At 45.2% G+C, this 27100-nt stretch overlaps 2 protein-coding genes across 4 annotated transcripts in view; one reads left to right on the forward strand and one right to left on the reverse strand.

The window, feature by feature from the left end:
• The window catches only part of LOC147737218 (uncharacterized), a 98014-nt gene extending 85151 nt beyond the window's left edge, over positions 1–12863 (forward strand). For 2 of the 3 annotated variants that reach the window (XM_086919460.1, XM_086919483.1), the window contains one exon: positions 9307–12863. In XM_086919460.1, coding sequence (XP_086775586.1) covers positions 10671–11525 — 855 coding nt within the window. In that variant the 5' untranslated portion in view covers positions 9307–10670 and the 3' untranslated portion in view covers positions 11526–12863. Of the gene's footprint in view, positions 1–4887; positions 4967–9306 lie in introns of those variants that run through there. The other variant, XM_086919506.1, reaches the window with a different exon arrangement.
• LOC147737217 (uncharacterized) overlaps positions 1–27100 on the reverse strand; it is a 202780-nt gene that overhangs the window by 108327 nt on the left and 67353 nt on the right.

Genomic DNA, 27100 nt, shown 5'->3' on the forward strand with positions numbered 1-27100 from the left:
CAAGTCTGGTCAAACCTTAATAAATGCAACACCTAAATATGCCCTTCTGTGTCCTTATGTTTTATTGTGCCGTATGATTCAGAAATGGCTTGTTTTCCCTTTCGGAGGTAACATTTTAAACATATTTTTTATTGTTGCCATCCGAAACATTATCACTGTTTGGGAAAATACCAATAAGTGTTCCTGTGATGCTTGTTGAAAAGGGAAGTGTCTAATCACAAAGTGAATTGAATCCAAGTTTATAACTTAATTACTGGTTTTGAAAAAGATATGATGTTGAACCCTATGAGGCATTTCCTCTCCAGAAAGTTTAATGACGGTAATCAAAAGTCAAATAACGCTGATGAAGTCAAAAAGCTTCCTTGAATATTCTAATTGAATTTTAATTACAACATAAAATGTTTATTGCTTACGATATTTCTTAGTATTTTAATTTTTGTGCTATATTACGTAAGATAAATTATTAGTATTTGTTTTTCTATATGTAAGAAGCATTACATAAATGAAATCCCTGTATCCCACCTTCTTTCTTTTCATGAACATTTCCATTGTTAAACTTTTCAGGTTGCCTGATATTAAGAATTTTGCTCTTCATAACTATGCTGTGTTACAGAATGCTATGTTACAATATGTTGAATTTTATGTACCACGTTTGTTTATAATATGTATGGCAGCTCATGTTTAGTTATGATTTATTAATTAGCTTATGTTTATTAGGTTTTATTATTAAATAAAAATTGAAACGTACAAAATGAAAAGTGATATCTATTTACAACTGCAGCATTTTTGTATTGTATGGGTGTTCTCAAACATTTTCCCAGGGGCCAAAAATATGGTCTGCGGGGGGGACGGAGGGCCACATTGACATCAGCAGGGAGAGTCGGGCAGGGCATTTGAAGTATACATAAGGTTGGAAGTAGGGGGAACAAAGCATGTACATTGTGTGGACTGTGACCAATGGAGGTTTTGAGGGCATACCATACTGCCCTCTAAAGTAATCCCCTACTGTTTAGAAGAAACATAGGTTTGACAGTGCTCTGTTGTGCTGCATCTCAGTTGCTATCCCTGTACTGGACCCTGAAGTAAGCCTTCTCTGCCTGCTAGTGCTACGTTTGGTGAATTAAGGAATGAATTACACAAGAACTGATGGACTACATCCACCTTCTTGAATAGAACGTTGTTCATTTTGAGAGTGCATGGGTGAACCCTCAAACGCTGAGGATCCAGTCCTAATTTAGCTGTTTTAGGAGCATTTCCTGAAGGTTGTAAATTCTGATAATCTGTTGGTGAACCCTCAAAAGCTGCAATACCGATAGATACATCCAACGGCAGATTTCTCACCTTTAGAATATTCCTCAACATCAGACTTGATCTTGAAAATCTTCAGCAGTACCTCTGCGTGCCTGTAGGTGGCACAATGCAGCTCTGCACCAATGTTGTTCCACTCCCGAGGGGTCATAATAGTAAGGAGTAGGTGAATGGCCCCTAACTGTGTCCAGGAATTTATTTAATAAAACATTTGAATATATTACTCAATTCTTAATGCATTTGTAGTCCGGTAAACCAGACTGAGGGCCTGATAAAGATTGTGGCAGGCAGGGTTACTCTCTCACAAACGTGAGGGATATCCCTTTCGCCAAATTACAATTCTATAGAATATAATGGGACTGTAATTTGGCAGACTGGATATCCGTCAAGTTTTTCACAGAGTAATCCTGTCTGTCTAGATCCTATTCAGGCCCTGAGTGAGTGGGAGGGGTAATAAGATGTGAAAAGGTAATGAGATGTGCCTGTGAGTAACCGTTCAATACACAGACTTTCTATCCTTAAGAGTCTTACATAGACCCATTGAGTACACTGCCAATAGAAAGACGCTACATACCCTGCATTACTTCTCCTTTAAATTACATATGTGCTTTATAACAATCACTACAAAAACATGTTTTGTAAACACTGGAAACACATAGGTTTTGTCTATTATGGGGGACAGGCAGCTGAGAAACACTGATAAGCACTGAATTCAAAAGGTTTGTAAAACACCACTGGAATCCACCATAAATAAACACTGTAAACAGGACAGCCAATCACATGAATGACCTGATGGATTTTGTGATTGTTGGGCAAGATGAGTTTCATGGTTCCCAGATTGATGATCTGTGAAATTGTGTAAGAACCCGAATCATGGGGGAGAGATGGAGGATAAGGACCAAGAGGTAGAGATCGTACATTTGGAAAGGGGATCTGTATCTCTTGTTGGTGCCATCCGCCCAAACCTCGGACCAAATACTTTGACGAGATTTTGAAATTCCTCTGACTTTTGCCCTAGAACTGTAACCTTCTATGCCATGAGGAGGTGTTACTCCTCCAGGACTAGATGGTGATCCCCCTACGGGTCCCTCAGAATGTGTTGTCTCTCTGGCAGATGGATTAGAAATTCCCAAGAAAGTTCCATCATCACTGAAAACCAGACTTGCGCTCTCCAAATCACCACCTGGTTGGACTTCTGCCGCTGGTTTTGCATGGCCATTCCCATCAACATCATGAATGGGGGAAGAGCGTATCATCTTTCGCACTGCAGCCCTGTTGGAAGGCCTCCGTCGCCTCCGCTTGCGGATCGGGCATCCAACTGAAGGACTTAACTAGTTGAGATGAAAGGAAAAGAGCGTCACCAAGAAAAGCCTCCATATTCTCTGAAGCATCTGGCACACCTCCGGATGTAATTGCCATGTACTGAGATCCTGAAGGTGACAGGAATTCCGGTCGGCAACTTTGTTGGATTTTCCAGGAAGCTATTCCATAGTCAGCAAGATGTTTAGTTTCAGGCAGTAATGCCACAATCCTTTTGGCAGCTCCTCTTGCATCTTGGATCACGGGCACCCCAAGCAGTTGATGTACCTCACTGCAGAGATGCTGTCCATCTTCAGCAGCACCGAGCAACTCAGTTTGTCCTGCGTCTAACACTGGACCTCAAAGGAGCCTGCCAATAATTCCAGGCAGTTGATGTTCTATATTTGTTCTTTGGACGATCACTTTCCTCCTGTGGACACACTGCCAGAACTGACCCCCTACCCGGTTTTGCTGGCATCGGATTAAATCACAATGTCCAGACAGGAACTGAAGATGGTTCTCCTATTCCAATCCTCCATCTGAGTCAACCACCTCCACTACCCCGACTAACACCTCTGCCCCCTCTGGAGCGCTGGAGCGATCAGAAGGGATGAAAATTACCAAACCTCACAGAGTCCTGGTATTGCCCTTGCCAGGAGCCTTGTGCTTTTTTGGAGACATTGGAGCTAAAGCGGCCAAACGAGCGCCCCCTGCCACGTCCGGCTTTGACAAAAATCTTGAGGTAAAAAGTATGTTAATAGATGGCTGCACTTTATCCAAAGAGTTGAATGTGGCAGCAAATTTGCTAAGTTCCTTTATAAAAGAGTCCCAACACCCTTTGCGCAGTAGCCTGCTTCTGAAACCCCAAGCTTTGGATCCACTTTAATTAAGAGAGAACGCTGTCTCACCCACTGAGTGTGCACACTTTACGTTGCCCAACAGGATTACAGCTCTCTGGGCCCATCCAGACAGAGACATTGGAGATATAAGGTCCCCTGACTGATTGGCTTCTTTAGCCGTATCTAAGATGTGTGTAATCGTTCCCATAAGATCCAATAACTTGTCTTGACATGACCACCACAAGCAAGCTATGCTTTTCTTTGGGTTCCTAAGATATATTTTGTCAAGCAAGTAACTGTGTGCTTGTCTAGCTCAGGAGTGAGGACCACCTTGCACTTCAGTGAGGACCACTTTGCCCTCCAGGGACGGAAGGGGACACTTCGCCCGCAGGAATCCCCTGGTAATGGTTGGCTCCTAAGGAGCTGGGGGGGGGGGGGAGGCAGAACAAAGGGGGCCAGTAGGATGGCCTTTCTGAGGCATTCAAAAGCGTCTATATCAAACCCCTGCCCCCCCCCCCCCCAGTCTGCAGGGCGCTTGCTGTGGTGTCTCTCTTCTAGCCTTACAATCTTTCTTCCTAGGGGTGCCAAGGATACAGCGTGCTGTATCGAACCATTTCGGTCACTGCACTGTGTATTACTGACCCCAGATAGGGTGTAGAGACTTCCAGGCTGTATAAGGGGCACAGCAATGTGACGCTCTCAGAGCCTGAGACGTGCCTCTGTCCCCTACGAGCGTCCTCTCGTGGCCGGAGCACAGTACCGCACACATACAGCCCCTTCAAAGTTTGATAGATGTGTGAGGAGTGCTGAGACGTGCCTCGGTCCCCTATGATCGCCCTCTAGTGGCCGCTGTGCAGCACCACACACAATGCGTCCCCGTCAAAGTTTGAAAGGAGTGCTGAAATGACCCTCGGGCCCCTAAGACCACCCTCTAGTGAAAGGTGTGCAGCATCACACCCATGCAGCCCCTTCAAAGTTTGAAAGCCGCGTGAGGAGCACTGAGACGTGTCTCGGTCCCCTATGAGTGCCCTTTAGTGGCCTGTGCACAGCACCACACACATGAAGCCCTGTCACGGTGATTCGCGCTCCAGCAGCTGCCTATGAAAATAAAGGCAGCGTTAGAGCGCGCACAGCAAAAACCTAAAAATCACTATGTAGACACCAGCAAAATCACCAAGCATTTAACTATGAATTTAAGTGAGGAGACAATGAAACGCACTTAACTGATAAACAGAGATGATGGACTATATTTTATGGAGTGTTTAATGATTGGTTACAATGTTTTCTCATTCCATAATGGTTTTCTAGGGAAGGTAGTTGTTTGTTAAAGGCTGCTGTATGAATTAAAGTGGAAAAAAAGATGAACTGAATCCTCGTCTCTGTTTCTGACATAGAATTTTTACCATTCTAAAAGGAAAGATATTGCTGCAGTCATCCCGATGACAGAAAAGATGAAACACAGATGAATGGATGAAATGCTTTACGAGGCTGAGCACTCTTAAGTAAGGAATCAAAGAAAGGTAAGAAGAAAGGAATAGAGAGAAACAGAAAAAACAATAAGAAAAGAGCAAAGAGTAAAATAAAGATAACTAAATAAGAGAAATAGATAGATGAACGATCGTTAAATGGCTGCGGTATATTATATTCAATGGCACTTGTAATACGGTGGCCAGGATATCTGTCACGTTTGTGATGGAGAAACCCAACCACCGAACTCTAAATCAGGCTCTTAATACTTTGCAATGAAGCTGCTGTTAACTATGCAACATTACTCATGACAAGGAGACATCTGGTCGTGCGTAACACACTTTTTATATTTACAAGGGCGTGAACACACTGAATGAACAACAAGTGTAGATTAAAATGCAGGGTTTAAATACACCTTCACAAACACCCAGAGACTAAACCTGTACTAAACACACAAGCCTCAGTAACAGGTAGATCATACAAAGAATGATGGACAAAATGAAGCAGACCTAGAGATACATGCGTAACACAGACAAGATAGGTCTTGATTTAGTGTTTGGTGAACTGGGTACTCCTTCGCAAACGTAGTGGAGTACCCTGTCCGACAAACTGATGGTCTGCCTGACCTAATGCAAGTCAGCTGCATTGTTGTGCGTCCAGCTTGACTGTGGTGCCGTAAGTGTAAATACATTGGACTGCTGAGCCTCTTTAGATCAGGCAATCTGATGTATTTTTCTCTCATTTGGGACCACCAGGGACACCCCGTTAGTGCTGAACAGAAAAAATGAACCCCTCTCCCTGGAAGAAAATGAATCCAGGTTAAAACTCCCAGGGTGTGAGGGTGATTAGTTATTTGTTTATAAAAACAATCTCCTGCTTTGGGAGCTTGTTTTTGAAAAAAAAGCAAAAGTTGGTTAATTGCCGCCTTAAACATGGCAGCCACTAACCAATCTTATGGTGCCTTCAAAGGAGGCACAAGGGCTGTGGCTCTGCTGAAGGTACAGAGCACCGCAGAGCCAGCGGAAATCTTTAAACAAGGCTGGCGGCCCTTTGGACTTAAGATCAGACCCAGAGTCTGGATAATTGATAAGTAGAGGTGTGGAGAAAAGAGAAAAAGGTCATTAGATTGCTGCCTGTATGTGATTTATTGTATATGACAAGAAGCTGATGTGCCCCTTACCTTAACACTGACTATTTATAGGAAAATTGCTATGTATGCTGCATTTGTTTGTTTCTCCAAATTCAGCCAAACAAGTTACTGGTTATGTTAACTCATGTCATACAGGACAAAAAATTGAGGTTAAAATAAACATCCTGTTGTCTAGAAACATGCAAGGACCAAACGCCTTAGCCTGACAGATTGTAATAAAAGTACCTTGCTAGGGTTTGTGTTCAATCCAGTTCATTCCAGTTCAGGGACCACAGTGTAGGCAGGAGCTACTGGGTTGAGATAATTTTCCTTTGATGTCCCGAGACCTGTCCTAGAGTGGCTGTGTGTAACACGGGCGGGAAGAATTGGCAACAAGCGGGTGCGAAGTAACTGTAAATTGATACTTGTATAGCGCACTACTCACCCGCAAGGGTCTCAAGGCGCTTGTACAAATACCGCTGTGGAACCCGTCCTGGCTTTCCCTGTGAGGCGTCCACTCCTGGGCACCCCCAGGGTGAAGGCCAGGCATCCTTAGCGTTGTGGGGGCCGTTGTGGAGATTAAGCAAGCTATTGCCCAGAGTTGCAGAGTGGGACTCTATGATTAGAATAGGCACCGAGGCGAGAATTATCATGTCCGTGAAATTTTTGAGCCCAAGACCCGCCGAGGCGGGGAATTGAACCCTGGTCCCGGGCTAGACCTCTGCATCAGGGTCTGCCGCTCTAACCATTGAGCCACACTTCTCCACTTCTAACTGGGGGTTTTATTTCAGATTGGATGGTGGAATACAGATAATCAGTGCAAGTAATGTGAAGGCGCCTGGGGGATCTGCTTCTACTGTGTTTCTTCTTCTTCTCTTTGGGTTTCTCCTTCCTGCGAAGACCTGCCGGGCTTCGTCTGGTCCGGGCCACTCCCTCTTCCTCCGTGGTGTAACCGCTCTGCAGCACCGCCCCGAAAAGGAAAGAATAACTGGTGAGGCACTATCCCTAGTAATATCTTCAGGGAAGGGTGTGAGGGAAACAAAAGACCCGGTGCAGCACTTCAGTCGGAATGTGAGGGGTAGTGCACAGGGATTCAAAACAAAGGGGAACACCGATTATGGGAGGGGAGACCCGGGGAAGGTAGTCGGACGGCTCCTCCTCCCCCACCAGCCCGCAATCCTCCCTCGTACCTGGCTTAGCCACACACCTCCCCTGGGTGAGTGGCTGGGCGACGCGTGGGGACGTTGGCCTCCTGGCTTCTCCTGCAACAGCTGGGCAGTATCTCCAGTCGCCTCCGTGGTTCCGCTTCCTCCCCACGACCTCCGCGCCTCTGACCGCTCCTCCTTCCTCGACCTCCGCTCCTCTGACCGCTCCTCTCTCCACGTCCTCCGCTCTTCTTCCTCTGATGACTCCTCGATCTCCACACTCTGTTCTCCTCTTGACTCCGCAACTCCCACGCCAAACTCCATCCGGGTGAACAAGCACACGCCACTGTGAGTGACTTCCGCATTTGACGGCACTCCGTCGGGATCAGGCTCCGCCCACTCATCGTGCTGCTCCGAGTTAAAGGGCCAGTACACGTTTTTGTCCTCTAGTGACGCTGCTTCGTAGTCCACAAAGTGTTGACCAGTCTGTGAGGGGCACATAACAGGGGAGGCATCCGGTGAGTCCTGACAAACACCCCCCTCCCTGCTACACTGTGCAAGCCCTTTTTGCACTTGACTCTCAAGTTAGTGAGGGCGAGCAGTCTCAGAATTCTCAGCTTGGTAATGTAAGCTGCTTGAACTCAGAGCTGAACAACAAACCAACAGGCTCAATAGAATGAATGTCCAGTACACTGCTTATCTTGCTAAGAAAATGTACTTTACTCACACAGTTGCACCCAATACTAAATTAATAAGAAACAAGTCAATGTCTCTGGCCTGTGAAGTTGGCAGGTGCTGCGCTTATTCATGTATATCCATCTCCCCCTATTATCAGGTTCCTTCTCCCTGTTCTGATCCCCTCTTCTCCTATAGTGGATTTTAGGAGTGGCATGAATACAGTACAGGTGCGGTTCATTCACCCCAATGCGTATGTGCTCTCAGTCCTAAGTGTTTATCCCCTTCACAGGATGAGTCAGCCCTGTCAAGGTCCCTTTCCATCTGCCCAGCACTCAACGGACACGCCGGCACACTCGAGAGAGCAGTGGCCTACCGACAAGCTTTTGTTGAACTCTTTCGTCCTGGGTGCATGGCTGCATTTAGTAGGGTACCCACTCATCCTTTTCATTGCAGTTGCCTAAAGATCAGCAGTCCCAAGGTATCGCGGTCACACCTGGCCTGTCGGTAAGAGCAGCCCCTCAGCACCCTCCCCACAGCAGCAATTGAGCCCACCCTGTGGCCGGCTGGACCACAGGTGTAACCTCAGGCAGGGTTTTCGACACTTGGGAAGTTCTAACAGGGTCAAGCATTGTGTTTTCCCCCAGTTAGTAAAAAAAACAGCATAAGTCTTGGCTGCTTCTGCTGCAGCCAAAGTCTTGTACAGCTTTTCAGTCTACCGGTAAATCCAGGTGCAGAATAACCTCACAACTGATAATCAGGTGGAATGAAATGAACACATGAAAGTAAGCCTTAATTTCATTGCGCTTGATTTGTAATCAGGGCCATGGTTGAGGGATAGGTCTAGGCATAGGCCTCGGAACACACATTGGATCAGCGTGAAGCTGGGGCTATCAATCGAAATCCCAGATACCAGAGACAAGTAGTGGGTAACTCAGGGCAGGGGAAAACAACTGTTGTCCATGGAGGGGACATTCCCGTCCCAGAAATCTACATTACAAATTAATTAATAGTATTTCTATATATCTGTTTTGTGCCAGCCCATATGACTTTAAAACTTCACAGGGGGGGAGGGTGGGTGTGTTCTGTTTTGGGGTGATACACGGAACCCCTATGGATGGTTGGCTAGATTCTGCTCCCAACTGATTGCCTGTATTGCACTGAAGCCTACTTTGCATTGCCTGAACGACCGTTCGCGGTCCTTGTATCTTGTTCCTATTGAAAACTTAATAAAAGATTTATAACATAAAACTTCACAGGGTACATGTAACCTTTGTAAACTTACTAAAATTGTGAACATTTTAAAAATCCTCTCCGGTTACCATTCTACTCTTTGCTGTGTTGGAAAACTAGCTCAAATTTTTCAAAATTCTACATTGATTTGGCTTGTGAATTATATTTTTGCAAATCTACATGTATTAACTATGTTATTTTAATACTACAGGTGATGGAAATTATAAACGAAGAAAGCAAGATTTAGCACCAGGCAACTGAATGTCAATGCCATAAGAAGGATTGTTTAAATAAAATTAAGGACATCCAGCGTTCTGAGTTTGAAACAGTTTCCAAAATCTAGGTGTGGTAAGGAACTTTTAGCTGATAAAAGTACTGTTCCTGTAAGTGAGTTTTCCAACTTGGCGTTTCATTAACCCAGAGCAGAACCATATCAGAGCACACAGCATCAGAAATAATGTAGAAAGACCAGTCTCTTCAGCATCCTCCTCTGAAATAGTACCAGAAAGACAAATTGCCTCAGCATGACACAATAATGTTCATCTAAAGACTCATCCAATTCCTGAGAGGAAGCACACGCTGGATAAAAGAAAGTTATAACAAAAGGTTTCTTCTGCAGACCATCAAAGAAAAGACACTGAAAGAAGACTCTGAAGCTGAAAGCACAGATTCAAAATCACCCTTGCTCAAAAACCAGTTTTATCTAGTGACGCAACTTTGAGACTTTCTGCCTCTGGATATAACACCTGGACTAAAACTCCTCACTTTAACGAAACCCTTAAAAATTCACCACTTTATTTTCTTCTTGACCATCTCAAATATATATTTCCTTTTTAATGTGTACTGTTCTGTAATTCTATGTAAATTGCCTCAAGATTATCTGTTGTGCAGCAGTGATGTGTAAAACTGTTAAATATAAAAACGAATTAAGTGAACACTGTGGTGTCATATCTAATGTAAATAGATCTCCATCATCTAAACTAGAAACTTTGCTCAATGTATAGGAAGGTTAACAGGAATGATGTTCTGCAACTGATGATCCACAATACTACTGTGCATGTTCTAACGTCCTTAGTTACCACCATTATGTGAGTGCAAAAAGGTACTTAACATGTAATCAGTAAATATCTGATTAAAACCTTATCACTGCTTTGCTAAGAACCTAACAAATGAATGTGAGAAAAACTTCAGTTACAAAATAATTTTCTGCCGGACAGGCCATAACCTAAAGCCCAATATCTGCGAAAAACATTATAGGTCTGCTTCCAGATATATTTTGCTCAATTCAAGTGTTACGAAGATTACATACAATTTCTTTTAGAGATTAATGCTGAACATTATTTAAACAAGCCCTGGCTCTAGAATCTGGTTCACTCTTACCATGGCATAAAAGCAAGAGAAAACCAAACTTGGAGCATTAACTCTACAAATTAATATTATAAAAACATGGACTGCAAGAACTAAATCAGTGTTTACACCAGCTTCGCTCATCGCACAGTAACCCAAACTAGGGAAAAAAGAGATCAGTGCCAAAAAATATTTAGATGAAAATCTCACCTCACTGAACATGTGAGAATGCACACTAGGGAAAAACTCTCTCAGTGCTCTGAATGCCCAAAAAGTTTCAGCCGTAAATCTTATCTCACTGAGCATTTGAGAATCCACACTGGGGAAAAACCTTATCAGTGCTCTGAATGCCAGAAAAGGTTTTATATCAAACAGAGTCTTTTCCGACATGCAATAATCCACTCTAGGGAAAAACCTTATCAGTGCTCTGAATGCCAAAAGAATTTCAAACGTAATTTTCTTCTAACTACACATCTGAGAATCCATACTGGGGAAAACCCTTATCAGTGCTCTGAATGCCAGCAAAGGTTTCGTACTAAACAGAGTCTTTCTCGACATGCAGTATCCCACACTGGGGAAAAACCTTATCAGTGCTCTGAATGCCAGAAATGTTTTAGTGAAAAAAGAAGTCTCATCCTGCATACAAGAACCCACACTGGGGAAAAACCTTTTCAGTGCTCTGAATGCCAGAAATATTTCCGTGACCAAAGTGGTCTCACTCAGCATACAAGGACCCACACTGGGGAAAAACCTTTTCAGTGCTCTGAATGCCAGAAATGTTTTAGTGGCAAAAGCAGACTCACTAAACATACAAGAATCCACACCGGGGAAAAACCTTACCAGTGCTCCGAATGCCAGAAATGTTTCAGTGAAAAAGGCACTCTTATTCAGCATACAAGAACCCACACTGGGGAAAAACCTTATCAGTGCTCTGAATGCCAAAAATATTTCAGTACCCAAAGCGGTCTCGGTCAGCACACAAGAAACCACGCTCGGAAAAAACCTTATCAATGCTCTGAATCCCAGAAATGCTTCAGTGGAAAAAAAAGTTTCACTCAACATACAAAAACCCACACTGGCTAAAAAGCCATAAGTGCTCTGAATGCCAGGAATGTTTCAGAGTCCAAAGAAGTCTCACTCAGCCTACAGGACCCCACACTGGGTAAAAAACCTTATCAGTGCTCTCATAAATGTTTCAGTGACAAAAGCAGTCTCACTCAGCATACAAGATCTGACCCTGAGGAAAAACCATATGAGTGGTCTGAATGCCAGAAATATTTCAATGACCAAAGCGGTCTCACTAAACATACAAGAACCCACACTGGGGGAACCTTATCAGTGCTTTTAATGCCAAAAACTTTTTTACCATGAATCTCTTACTGAACATGTGAGAATCCACACTGTGAAAAAACCTTATCACTGCTCTGAAAGACAGACAAGATTGAGAGTTGAGATTGTTACAAGCACCATAAGCAAACACACACGATCCGAAATGATCATCAGTGCTCTGAATGCCAGAAAAGCTTCAATTTTAAACACAATCTCACTCTACATGAGCAGACGCACACAGGGAAAAGTGAATGACAGAAATTCCTCTCTAACCATGGGAGACTCGATTTTGGGGACTGCCAGAAAAGATTCATTCAGAAAAGGTATCTCATTCTTCATCAGAGACTCCACAGTGGGGGGAAAAGTTTTTATTGCGACGAATGCCAGAAAAGCTTCTATCTGAAAGCCATTTTTATGTAACATGAGAGAATCCACACTGGGGATAATCCTTATGAGTCCTCGAAATACAAGTAAACTTGTAGTTACAAATTACTTCCCACTTGACATGAACAAACTCACACAGGGAAAAAGCCTGATGGATGTTCTGAATGTCAGATAAGGTTTAGTTTCGAATACAGTCTCATTCCACATGAGAGAATTTACTCTGGACTAAAGCCTTATTCATACTCTGAATGCCAGAAAAGTTTCAGTCAGAAAGTCAGTCTCACTACAAATGCATCCACACCAGGTGAATAGGAACCCGGATCCTGAGTTGCAGAACAGCTTTCAACGCAACCTCACTTTACATAAAGAGCGAAAATTTTAATTGCAATAGGATTCATCCAAAAAATCTTGCAGGATAACTTAGGCTGTCCACATGCAACCTCTGGAGATATATCAGGGTTTGTAAAAATCAACTAAGTGCCACAAAATCCGTAATTTAAGTATCGGAAAGTTACAATACTCTCAAGGTCTCTACTCGACTCAGAAATGTTAGTGCTTGAAAAAAATCAACAAATTGCCACAAAATTCACAATATGAATGTATTAAATGTTTTTAACCCCAATGGTTTCTACTCACCCTTGTTTGTTAACATGACTAAAATATATATTTTGGGTGCAGTGTTTTGTACACTTGTTAACATTATTGAATATAAAATTGTCATCATAAAATACAACAGCAGTCAATCAATCAATCAAATATTTGTAGAGCGTGCTAATCACCAGTGAGGGTCTCAAGGTACTGAGGGGTGGGGGGGGGGGGGCGGGGTGCAGCTACTGCTCGAACATCCAGGTCTTGAGGAGTCTCTTAAAGGTCAGCAGGTCCTGGGTCTGTCACACCTGTATGGGAAGGGTTTTCCACGACTTGGCCGTGAGGTAGGAGAAGAATCTGCCACCAGTGGAGGACCTGTGAATGCGTGGGACGTCAGCCATGGCGAGGTCGCCGGAGCACAGCTGGCGATTCGGTGTGTAGAAGTTGAGACGCCTGGTGAGGTATGCTGGTCCGGTGTTGTGGAGTACTTTGTGAGCTTGAGTGAGGAGCTTGAAGGTGATCCTCTTGTTGACGGGGAGCCAGTGCAGGTCTCTCAGGTGGGCAGTGATGTGGTTGTGGCGGGGTAGGTTGAGGATGAATTGTGCGGAGGTGTTCTGTATGTGTTGGAGTCTCTTCTGGAGTTTGGCCGTGGTTCCCGCGTAGAGGGCATTGCCGTAGTCCAGTCTGCTGCTGACCAGGGCCTGGGGGACCACCCTCCTAGTTTCGGTGGGGATCCATCTGTAGATCTTGCGGAGCATGCGAAAAGTGTTGAAGCAGGAGGAGGAGACGGCGTTGATTTGCAGGGACATTGAGAGCGATAAGTCTTGGTTGACTACCAGCTTGCGTGCGCGGTCGGTGGGTTTGGGTGTGGGTGCGGTTCCCAGTGCGGCTGGCCACCAAGAGTCGTCCCAGGCAGAGGGGGTGGATCCAAGAATGAGGACTTCTGTCTTGTCCGAGTTAAGTTTCAGGCGGTTGGCCTGCTTCTAGGTGACGACTGCCTTCATTCCTTCGTGGAGGTTGGTTTTGGCGGTGGCAGGGTTATTGGTGAGAGAGAGGATCAGTTGAGTGTCATCGGCGTAGGAGACAATGTTGAGGTGCGAGCGGACGATGTTGGCAAGTGGAGCCATGTAGACGTTGAAGAGGGTGAGGCTGAGAGATGATCCTTGGGGTACGCCGCAGATGATATTGGTTGCTTCGGAGCAGAAGGGCGGGAGGCGGACCCTCGGGTTCTGTTGGTGAGGAAGGTCATCCAGTCCAGGGTTTTGTTGCGTAGTCCGGCGTCACTAAGGGTGTGGTGGCAGACGGTGTCGAAGGTGGCCGAGAGGTCCAGGAGGATGAGGGCTGCGGTTACGCTGTTGTCCAGTATGGTCCTGATGTCATCTGTGGCAGCGATAAGGGCGGTTTTGGTGATGTTGTTGCTGCGGAAGCCGGATTGGGGCTGGTCCAGGATGTTTTTCTCCTCGAAGAAATGGGTCAGTTGCTTGTTGACGATCTTTTGATGACTTTCGCCGGGAACGGGAGGAGGGAGATGAGCCGGAAGTTCTTGAGGTCCTTTGGGTCCACTGTGGGTTTCTTGAGTAGGGCGTTGATCTTGGCGTGCTTCCCGCTTTTGGGGAAGGTGGCGGTCTCGAAGGAGCTGTTGATGATATTCCGAAGTTGGGGGGCGATGATGCGGCCTGCTTTTTTGAAGATGTGGAGAGGGCAGGGGTCGGTAGGTGAGCCGGAGTGGATGGTGTTCATGATCTTGATGGTATCCTTGTCGTTGACGTGGGTCCAGGAGAGCAGGTGGTTGGTGAGGCTGGGGGGCGTTCATTCTGCAGTTTTGGCGGCTGTTGGGGAGGTCTGACTATTGAAGCTGTCGTGGATGTCTGCGATCTTGCGGTGAAAGCAAATGGCTAGGGAGTCGCAGAGGTCTTGCGATGGCGGGATGGCGTTGGAGTTGGAGCTGGGGTTGGAGAGCTCCTTCACGATGTTGAAGAGCTCTTTGCTGTTGTGTGCCTTGTTGTCAATGCGTTCCTTGAAGGTGGTCTTTTTGGTGGCTCAGATGAGTTGGTGGTGCTTGCGGATTGCGTTCTTAAGGGCTGTGTGGTTTTCCACTGTCTTTTCGTGGTCCCATCTTTTCTCGAGTCTTCGGCAAGTCCGCTTAGTTTTCTGGAGGTCGGTGGTGAACCAGCTGGCCTTTTGGCTGTGCATCTGTTGGAGGGTTTTTTGATCAGGGTGAGAGTGTTGGCGCAGTCGTTGATCCATTTCCTGAGGTTGCTGGCGACTGTATCTGTGTCCGTGGTGTTTGTCGATGGGTCCCGAGCGAGGTTGGTGATGAGCTGGTCTTCTGTGACCTTGTTCCAGCTGCGGTAGGGGATCCTTGGCTGGTGGTGGTGCAAGGCGGGTTTCTTGAAGGTGTAGTGGATGCAGCGGCGGTCAGTCCAGTGGAGTTCGGTGGTGTGGCTGAAGGTGTGTGGTTGCTGGCTGAGAGGATGGGGTCGAGGGTGTGACCGACGGTGTGGGTAGGGATCGTGACGAGCTGTTTGAGTCCAAGGTTGGCGAGGTTCTCAAGCAGAGCGGAGGAGTTGCTGTCATTGGCATTCTCGAGGTGGAAGTTCAGGTCACCGAAGAGGATGTAGTCTGCGGACGCGAGGGCGTGTGTGCTGACTATGTCGGAGATGGTGTCGATGAACTGTGGCCGGGGGTCTGTAGACGAGTGTTCCTCTGAGGGTGGTGTTGGGGTCGGTGTGGATCTGAAAGTGTAGGTGTTCAAAGGCGCTGGAGCTGTCTGTCCTGCAGGTCGAGACTCTGAGGGTTCTTCTGTAGACGATGGCGATTCAAACAAATTACACTTGATAACGCTCTTTCTGGTGGATACTCCTTTACCTGCAGATTCCTCACCTGGTGAATATTCCCCAGGAGCCAGACTAAATCCTGAAAGCTGAAAGGAGTATTGCTGCACCTTCGTAGATGACTTTGTGCAGCTCAGTGTCTATGCCCTTCTGCTCCAGAAGTGACGATCGGAGCCGCATATAAGCACTACACATGAGAATAAACACTGGGGTCCGAGGGTTTGATTATATCACTGGCCTATATCACATATGCAGGCCCTGGGCAGATGTTAATTCACCATTTGTATCATGAGTAGAATTCAGACGAGGCCTTTTCCTTTCTAATAACTCAAATTGTATTCTCAGCAGCAAGTGTATATATACACATTTGTGAGTGATGACGGTGTGGTGCTCAAGGTGAAAGTGATATGATAGAACAATCTGATCCACATATACACAGAAACAGGGCCGAACATTACTTTTGTACAATACAAGTTAAGCAAAGCTTATTCTTAGAAGACCTAGTTCATGTAAAACAGTCCCTGTATAGTTGATGTTTCAACCATTCGTTAATCAGTTATTTATCATGGTCTCATCAGTACAGTAGATTGCCACCTCTCCCGTATACCTCTCAAACTGTATTCATTACTCCTCAGTATGGGATTTTCTGTATCACAGGCCAGCATTGCCAGGAGGAAGTCAAATTCAACGAAGCAGTTCCAGTGCCCCGTTCGCTTGACCAAACACCTGAAGCCATTGAATCTTCTGCTTGCTGTCAAACAAGTTTGAGTCTGATACGTCCTGATGAGATCCTTGTAATTGACTATGTTGTCCGGGAGAAGCTGCACCAGCCCTCCTCTGATGGTGGGCAGGAATGCCATGAGCACCGAGCAAAATGTTTGCAACTCCCAACAGATGTGGAGTGAGGCTTCTGCCTGTGACGAGGGTCTTCTAATCTGCGTCTCTCCTGTAAAGCCTTCCCAACCCAGAAGTGATGCATTTGCCACCACTGTTAAATCTGGGTGGAGTAGGGAGAGGAGTCTGTCGCTGGCACAATCTCAAAATGTTAGATTCTGAATCCAACAGGGTGACTCTGTGTCAGGAAGGACACAATAAAGAGGTTTTGCGGCTGCGCCCGCTGTAGCAGCAGGTGACTCAGTGGCGTGTTGTCCCTCATGTCGTGGACATTGTCTTTGTGCGCCATGTCCATGAAAGAACTAGCATACCTTTTGGGTTTGCAGTGGGGTCTGGCATTAGCAGAGTTGACAAACCCTACTGTATCCACTGAGGGGAGAACATTTTTGATGAAATTGCTTGGTGGGGGCAAACAGGTCCAAGAAATGTGCTGTGGCTCTGCTTTCTTTAAATCTGTCTAGGGCTTAGTCCTCTTTCTTGTTTAAAAGACACAGCCATTGAACGGCAGGTCCATTAAAGATGCTTAGATGTCTTCAGAGAATCCTATATACCTAATCCAGTTGATGCACTGAAGTGCCACACTCGTGCCTATCTCCTTACCCAAGCAGTCAACCATGTCCAAGCTACAACGAATTACAAACTTTGCAGCAACACGTCCATCTCGAATAGCTTTTATTAGGATCACCGGCAGAGTTTGGGCCAATGTGGCCCACAGGGCATGATTATATTAGGAAGCATAGTCATTCAGACCCTCTAGGATTTGGTGATGTACTTAAAAAATCTCTAAATTACCAGTTTTTTAGCAAGCCTGCACTTTCTACAAAAATGCCTGTGAATGCAACCTCCTCCTTGTATTGGTCAAGCGCTCAACACTGGGCCAATAAAAGCAGGGGTCTCAGCAGCAGGTAGGTAAGGTGTTCTTTGTTTACTTACTCCTCACCTGCCTGCTGCTGTTTTGTATTCTTTTGGAGGGCCGCAGACACCACCACCTGCCGCCGGACTGGTGGACCTTCCTGGCTGCACCCTGGACTCTTCTGTAGCTGGAGGGGAGAAAAGACTGCACGTCTGAAACCGGGGCACCAAAAAGATGATTTCTTAGGTTTTCCCAGCCTGATGCAGCAATGCGCATCTGTATCCTGCAACATGTCTGTGCTTCACTTTCCTCGTCCGGGGCCTTAGGTGACCTGGGTGTGAAAATAGAAGGGAGCATGGGCCTAATCAAGGGGGGGGGGGGGCAAATATAATCAAAATCAGGCCCACCTGGCCTATGGTGGTAAAAAAAACTATTGTGCCCAGAGGGCAGCTCTCGGGCCAGTAAATTAATGCAGGGGCCTGCCTCCGACGAGGATACAGCAGGCACAGGGGGCTAATAATTTTTTTAATGAGTCAACTGCTCATGGGGTACGAGGCTGGCCCATAGGGGCAATATTTTACTGAAGGTTGGGCCTACCCAAAGTTTCAGTGCTCCCACCACCCCTCAAAAGGCCAGGTTGAGTCACTGGCATGAGGCCCTTTGGTGGCTCCCGCACACCCCTTTTTGTAGAGTGTTGGAGGGTAGAATCTGGTGGTTGAAGAGCTCCTTGGCTGTCTGGTAACTACAATACACACATGCTGCTGCAAGGCTCCGGTCACTTCTGTACACTTCTGGGGAGATAGTGCTTATGTTAAAAATCAGAACCTTGTGGGCTGCAGTCCTATTTTTGAAGTCCGACTTGCGAAGGGAGGAAGTAATGTGGGTTGCCTCCCCCCACCCCACAGTTGGTATCATTTCTGTCCTATCTATCTTAAACAATTCTTCAAAGTATAGAAATGGGTCCCCTTTCCAGTAGTAGCCCAGCAGAAACTTGCCAATTTGCATTGGAGTTCTGTATTTTATTGTGTTTCCAAATATATAATTTTGTGGGTATTTAAGTGAGTACAATTTATAACAGTTTTCCAAAAGCTATCCAAATAATAATGTTTTTTTGAAGGCGGGGGGGAGTTGATTGTGATTTTGAGCCCTTGCATTCATGCTTCATCCTTTTTACATCTTGAGTTCTAATGCACACATGGCATTCCTGTTTAAACTGTATCCTTTTTTTGGTGTTTTTAAAACCCTTTTTCAAGAACCAGAATTGACGAGGTTTCCCTTCTCCATTGAGCTGTTTTAACCCTGCATTTGTGGACCTGTTGCAAACTGTTCCATATTTTCCATTCTTTGGCGCCACCAGAGTTGCATAGTGCTTGCTTCAGTATTTATTTCCCGTTTTTGTTGAGGTTAATTTTGGTACGAAGTCAGAGTTCTTTAGACACTTCTACTCTGACATTTTTCTAATCACGTTGAGTGGAGAACTTGGCCTTATGGGCTGAGCGGCGCAGTACACGCCTAAAATCTCCGGGTTCACCTGCCTTGCCAGAGACACGAGACTCTCTGTTAGGCGTAGAAAATCAGGTTTATTAGCTGCAGCTAAGCACAGTGGTCCTAGAATTACACCAACGGTAAGTTCTCAGGAGACTGCCACTTAATTCTGTGGCGCACAATCTTTTTGTAGTATACATATTTACAATGCCTACTCCCAAAACATACAAAATTGACAAATAGGAAGAGTTTGAAAACAAGCTATCAAGTATCTTGAATACGCCCTTCTTTTAGACCCCATGTTCTCCCCTCCCCTCAAGTTAATCAATGCTAGTGCATGTAATTCAATTTGCAGGTGGCAGGACGTATTTGCGTGTTTCAAAGGATAGTTGTGTAATAAGAGAATACACAAAGAGAATAGCGAAGGCCAGTCAAATAAGATAAAGTAAGAAAGAATGGTGGGACCCAAACAGTCGACTAAGACAAGGATCAATCAGTCTCGACATGGATTAACGAACTCGGCCAGACCCTGACATCGGTTTCGTAAACAAGGACAAAGGGTTACCTTCTAACAGAGGAGACGCATAGCAGCTGGAAATGCAAAAACACTATGTTCGCCGTGCAGCCTGAATAAAGGCAACACAAAATGGCGACTATCACAAAATGGCGGCTAGATACGGAGCGAAGTCAAAAACCACAGAACACTTTCCATCCCCATGTGGACAGTAGTCCCCAAAACCAACCCATCACAGACCAATCTCCTGTGTCCTGATGAATAGACTCGGAAATCACGTGTAACTTTGAAATGGCTTGGTATACTGTAGGGGCGTTATCAGGAATGTAAATGCAGCAACTAGACCCAAACAATTTACAGACTCCTCCTCTATCTGCAAGGACAATGTCTAAAACCATTCGGTTTTGCAAAGTCATAAGGCGCCTGAAGTTCGGCTGTCAAATTACTCAAGGTTCCGGAAGTTACATTTATCGTAGCCTCAACAACACGAACTAGCTGTCTAATGTTTCTGCTATTGGCCATTGGGCCCCAAAAGGGAAGAAACCCTTTAATAAAATCTCCTCCCTCTTGTCCAGCTTTGTCTCCAGAATCAATAACCCCTCTGCCATATCTCTTTCTGTGATGACCTGAAGGAGCAGTATATGTCGGAGGAAGGAGGAAAGCCACGTAACATGTTCCTGAAAAATAGGCGGGAAGCCATGTATAGGCTCTATCATGACAAACAAAATATGTACCTTGAGATGGTACTAGCGGTGAAGAAACCAAGGGTGAATAGATGTATTTATGGGAACAAACACTCCTTTCCTGTTTGTTCTTATTATTCTGACCGTTTATCTGCAGACATAAGTTACCTTTATGAGGTACGGTCCAAATTGGCAAAGATCTTCTTTGTCTAGACTTATCAGTAAGGCTAGTAACGTAACGAGTCACATTCCAACCATCATATGCTCGCTTCTCATCTACGGGAATCTTTCCAATGTCGGCAATTTTAGCCATGGTCACTATTCCCTTTATCAAAGGACTATGACTAAAATCCGCTCCACCATTATATGGACCATCAGGAGGATATCGAAGTTGATTCTGGTATGCATTGGAAAACATAGCCAAATAAGCCCAAGCAGAACCTTCATAGGAAAATGGAAGGACTAAATATGGCATCCCTTTCTCAGCATTATGGGGCATTAGCCCACAAACCCAACAGTCAGTAGTGTTGACTACCAGTTGATGCTGATGTATTAACTGGATGAATGAATTGTTGAAGGATTCTGTTCCCCTAATTTGCTCATGATCTGGGAGTGTATAGAACTTATGCGGGGAGGTAGTAGTAGGAAAAGACAAGGAAACAGAAGTTAGAGCAGGTGTTTGCTGCATAGTGTGGGCAACCCAACCCACACAGGCTAATAAAATACATAAACATACTAGAATACACAATGCTACGTTACATCGATTAAACAATAATTTCTTCTACTTATTTCTCTTTACAATCTTGATATCATTCCCTTCCACTTTATTATCCATTCTCTAAAGGCGTTGCTCACGGTAATCTTCCTGGATCACTAAGTTGTGGGTATTAGCCGTCCTATGACACTGCAAGTCCTGCTGACCTAGGTCACTACTCAGGTCACAGCCTAAGACTCATACCGTGACCCTGCAACTTGATGGATAGTGGAAAAGGAAATGTCTTTCAACAAGAGTAATCAAAAGGAAAAAGGAAAACACAAAAAGTTCAGTTGTCCTTTAACAACCTAGGTCTTAGGTTGTACCGTGTCTTGCCAGGTATCGTTTGGTCTCGAAACAAAGTTTCTGGATTTGTTGTGTTCAGTCCCTTATGTGATGGTTCAGCCTCTTGCAACATGTCGTCGTCTTCTTTCTCAGAACTTGTCCAGTCCAGGCGTGCACTACTGAAAGGTACAAACCGGGGTACTTTTTCACTTTCACAGTAAGCTATGCCTTCTTGGACCCACTGGTCGTAAGGTAAAGGCAAAGGTACCCTCTTACAGTGCACGCCGTGGACCCAGTTTTTCTTCCTGACAACCTTCACTGCTGTACACGTAACCAAAAGCACTTGTCGCAGCGGCCCCCAACGAGGTTCCAGATTCTTCTTCCTCTGGAAGTTCCTTAAACAGACATAGTCGCCAGGTTGGATGGAATGACCTGGATCTGAGGAAGCCTCCGGCAAAGTGTTTTGGACCTGTTGATGAATAACACGTAATTTAGTGGTGAGGTCATGTAAATGTAAATGTAAATGTGTAAATGTAAATGTAAATGTATTGGCATTTATATAGCGCACTACTTACCCGTAGGGTCCCAAGGCGCTTCGACCGCTGCGAAACCCTTCCTGGCTTCCCTGAGAGATGGTCCCTTAATGGGTATCTCCAGGGTGAGACCAGGCATCCCCGGCGGTCTGGTGGGGCCGTTAGTGAAGATGAGGCAAGCTAATGCCCAGAGTTGCCGAGTGTGATCACTGATCAAAGTGGGCACCGAGGCGAGAGAATTATCGAGTCTGCTGACCCTGGTCCAGAAACCTGCCGCGCCGGGAATCGAACCCTGGTCCCGGGCCCTCCTCTGCTCTCGGGTCTGCCGCCTCTAACCAGTGAGCCACACTACTTCACTTCGTTAGTAATCAATCAACAATGGGTATGGAATATTGGAATACTTTTTAGGTCGAGGGACTCCCCAGACATTGGCTGGACGCCCAAAGACGACCTCATAAGGGCTAAGTCCTAAACGAGAATGTACAGTTGTTCTTGTAGAGAGAAGTGCCAAAGGTAAGGCATCGGGCCAAGCGAGGCCCGTGCTGGCCTGAATCTTTGCTAATTTGAGCTTGAGAGTGCCATTATAAAACTCTACCAAACCCGCTGACTGAGGATGGTTTGCCGCATGGAATTTCTGCCTAATACCAAGACCCGCACACACCTGCATAATTTGACCAACAAATTCACTTCCATTGTCACTCCAGACAGTGCGCGGCAAACGAAACCTCTGGAAGAATTCCTTCAAAAGGACTTTGGCAGTGGACAAAGCAGTATTATCCTTTACGGGGTAGGCCTCTATCCATCTGGAAAAAGCACAAACCACCACCAGGACATACTCGAGGTTGTTGGAACGTTCCATATGAATGTAATCAATTTGTAATACCTCAAAATGATACGTATGGGGAGCAAAATGACCTGCCGGAGTTGGGGTTTCCTTTCCTGGATTATGCATCAAACAAACAATGCAGTGCTTTACCACGTTCTCCGCACATTTGGGGATACCCTCATTCTGCCATACTGGAGCCAAAAGTTTACATATCCCTTTCGCACTGATATGAGCTGGACCATGAGCCATAGTAACTACAGGTAGTACATAGGCATCTGGTAACAACCAATGTTGGTGTTCTGACAACTCCGTCCAACATCCCGTCGCATCCAACATTCCCCTACTCTCTCTCTCCACTTACTCAATTCCTTCTCTGTTGCTTCTTCTTGGATTTTCACACTTTCTATTGTGTCCTCACACATACCTACTTCTCTGACCCATCTTGCAGGACCTGCAACATACATACAACTCTTGACATCTTTTGCTGTTTCTTTCGCTACCTTGTCTGCAAAAGCATTCCCACCACCCACATCATCGGTGATCCTTTTATGTGCACTGCACTTTACAATCGCTATTTGAATAGGCAAGGCAAGTGCTTCGAGAAGTTCAGTCACCAACTGACCATGCTGTATTTTGGGTAACATGGGAAGTAAAGAATCCTCTTTTATTCCACAAACGACCAAAACTATGAGCCACTGGCTATCGGTGTAAACAGTCACTCTCTTTCCTTTAGCCAACACACACGCTCTCGTCAGTGCAATCAACTCAGCTGCTTGTGCTGAATTCTGTGTAATGCGTGCAGTTTCTACTACTGTATACAAAGTAGTAACAGCATAAGCTGCAGTCGTCTCACCATTAGGAAGTTTGAAACAAGACCCATCCACCCATAGGATCCCATCCGGGTCCACGAGTGGTGTATCTTCAAATCTATTCTTCCTTTTGTTTCCTCCTCTGTACGAAGAAAACAATCATGCTGTTCTTGTGTATCTTTCTCTTCTGGAATAGGTAACAATGTTGCTGGATTTAAAACATGACATCGCTTGATATGTATGTGACTAGCCAAAAGCGTCAACACATACATAGACAAGCGAGCACTCGTGAGATGTTGCGTTTTCGTTCTGTTCAAGAGAGTATCCCCTGAATGTGGTACCATAACAACAAGAGTGTGATCCAATACCAATCCAGCAGATTGGCGAATGGAGATCGCTGCTGCTGCTGTTGCTCTGAGACACCTAGGCAATGCCTTGGCTACAGGATCCAATGTAGCTGAAAAATAGGCACATGGCCTTTGTTTGTCTCCAAATTGCTGTGTCAAGACTGACAACGAGCAACCTTCTCTTTCATGAACGTAGAGTGTGAAAGGCTTACTATAATCAGGAGTACCCAACACAGGAGCAGAACACAAAGCAGTACGTAAATCTGAAAAACTCTTCTGACATTCATCAGTCCAGGGAAGAGGTTGGGGTGTGTCTTTCAGAGTAAGTGCCAACGAGGGTTTAGCCAACAAAGAAAAATTCGGAATCCACTGTCTACAATAAGAGGTAATGCCCAAAAAGGCACGTACCTCCCTCTGTGTGGATGGTACAGACATTCGTGCAATTGCATGAATACGTTCTGGGGTCAATCGCCTTCCCTCCTTCGACAAGAGAGGACCTAAATAGGTAACGTTTTGGCGGCAATATTCTAATTTAGAAGGTGACACCTTATGATGTAAATCAGACAAATGGTACAAAAGCGAAACAGTCGCATTTATACAAATATCCTCTGAATCGGCAGCCACTAACAGATCATCTACATACTGAATAAAAGTAGCACAAGGAGGCAAAGAGAAAGCGTCAGGCTGGGATTTTAAATCCTGACTATAAATGGAGGGGCTCTCACAATAACCTTGAGGTGCACGCTTAATTCGAAAACTTCGGCCTCCGAGAGAGAAACCAAAGAGATCTCTACTCTCCTCAGCAATAGGAATGCTAAAGAAAGCATTTTTGAGATCAATAACTGGGAACCAAACAGCCGAAGCAGGGATCATTGTAAGCAAGCAGTAATATCTGGGACAACAGGAAACTGAGGGACAACAATTTTGTTGACCTCGCGAAGATCAATCACAAAACGGTATACAGGAGGCTTAGAATGATCAGTACGATTAAGAACTGGCAAAACAGGACTATTGCAAACATTTCCTCTTGTTTCTTCAACCACACCCTTCTGGACTAAATCATGAACGATAGCCAATAAAGCTCTTTTGCCGTCGTTAGAAATCTTATATTGAGGAATGCGAGGCAATTTAACATCAGGCTTGACAGTGATCACGTAAGGTGGAATTTTGAGCAAACCAACATCATTCGGACCTGTGGCCCTAAGTGTAGCAGGAAGTAAACGCAATTCAAGCGGCAGTTGATCCTTAGACAAATGCATAGGAGAAACCAATTTAGCACCCAAAGTAAGATGTACACCAGAGGGGGAACAATACAATGTGGCATTTTGTTTGGTTTTCTATGGGGGCGCACAAGAAAGAAGTCCAGAAACGTTGTCACTGTGTATATAGAAAAGTTCTTTATTTATTATTATTCATTCTTTTAAAAAGCAGTCACCGTGCAATTTACAACCAAATCAGCCAACGCGTTTCACTCCCTACCAGGGAGTTTCTTCAGGGCGACTAAGGTTTACACCGGTGGCGCACGCCCGGATCCTCCAAATTCTTAAAGAGAGTTTTTATTTCTTACTCCTGAAGGTTAAGTTTCCTAATTGTCTTGTTGGTTCCGTGGTTTTGATTTTCATTTAGGATGGTTCGAAGGTCTTCAACAAATCTCACGAAAAGGGTAGTGTGGAATCCCCTGTTAGCGGCGTCTCACGCTACGGTGCTTTAAAATTCTGGTAAGGGAAGTCGTGTCGCTTCCTTCTCCCACAGTCGTTTGTTCGTTCCAAAATTGTGAACCTGGAAAAGTTTCCTCGATCGCCTCACAGTAACGGCATGGATGGTCCCAAGCTACTAAGGTGGAATTTTGAGCAAACCAACATCATTCGGACCTGTGGCCCAAAGTGTAGCAGGAAGTGAACGCAATTCAAACGGCAGTTGATCCTTAGACAAATACATAGGAGAAACCAATTTAGCACCCAAAGTAAGATGTACACCAGAGGGGGAACAATACAATGTGGCATGTAGACGTTTCAATAAATCCAAACCCAACAAATTCTCACCGCAACCAGTCGTTAAAATGAGCGAGGCTTCCAAATCATAAGGACCAATGGAAAGAGGCAGAGGGCAAGAAACCGGGTTGCGAACTGGGGCGCCAGAGAATCCTACAGAAACATTTGTTAAGCCAGACAAAGGTGCCCCAGGAAGTTTGGAGTGAATAATAGAACTCCTCATTGCACCAGTATCCAAAAGAAATGGCTCTGAAACACCCAATGCAACAACGTTAACATAAGGCCCATTCTGATCAACTGGAACTGATACCACTCCTGTGCTTTGTCCATGGCTGTCCTAGCTAGTATGAAAATCAGGATTTTCACTTTCTGTATAATAATAGTCGTTGTAATATTATGCAGACTGAGAATTTTGCTGATCGAAATAATTCATAGTATTTTGAGGGGGGAAAGGAACGCTGATCCTGAGACAACGCACCTCACCCTCTACCCCTAGGTGCTGACTGAAAACCACCACGGCCTCGTGGCCCTGGGAGTCCACCATTACGCTGCAATAAAATCAGACAACTACTATTGAAATGACCTTCCTCTTTACAATAGGCACATTGATTAGGACCCAGCAAAGGTCGCGGAACAAAAGGTGTAGATTTCTGCAACAATCTTTGAAACTGTGGAGGCTGTTGCGATTGGCGCTGAGCAGAACGAGGGGGATAAGCTTGTTGCAAAAGAACCTTCGTTTTCAGTTCTTTAGTCTTTTTCTCCGCTCTATCCTTTTCTTCCTTATCCCTATTCTCGTAGTTCTGAGCAGTAGCTAATATCTGGGCGGATGAAGAAACGGCCCACGCACTCTCAGAATCTTTCAATTTATGCGATAATTCTGGAAGTAAATTAAACACAAATGTATCCACAAATAATCGCTGTCCACCTTCAGTACTCATATCTTGACCACTATGGTCGATGAACGTCTCCTTGAAACGGGTAAAGAAATTGGAGACACTCTCATCTTTCTTCTGTTTATACGCAGCTAACTTATCCCAATTAACGCGTAAGGCAGGCATCATCGTTTTCATTAAAGTGATGATTCTACCAGACAATTCTGTAATCAAAGCATCAGGTTTACCTACTTGTGCTGTATCCGCGGCAGTAATAGCAGCCCAATTACCACCTAAAGCCTGATTGTGATCTTCCCTGCGAATCCGAGCCCATAATGCTTGAGGGACTACATTTCCCATCAACATATCAATATCTGCCAAATTCATGATACCTGCATCAACAGTCTGGGACAGCTGTTTATAATACCCAGCAGGATTCTTACGAGGGTCAGGTAAAGAGTGTTTAAGCGCCAAAACTTCCGATCTTTTCCAAGGGACATGTACCCATATACGCTGAAAATGAGCTGGCACACCCTGAATAGCACCGGCCTGTGGGACCGCATCTCTCCATATCGGAGGAACTTCTCGCACAGGATAGTGTTTCATTACGCCGAACCGCAGGATCAGGTTCAAGAGAAGCTTGAGAGAAAAAGGAAGACCTAAGATTGGCAAGTGTC

This window comes from Lissotriton vulgaris, chromosome 1_1, assembly GCF_964263255.1.
Source record: "Lissotriton vulgaris chromosome 1_1, aLisVul1.2, whole genome shotgun sequence".
NCBI classification, from domain to species: Eukaryota; Metazoa; Chordata; class Amphibia; order Caudata; family Salamandridae; genus Lissotriton; species Lissotriton vulgaris.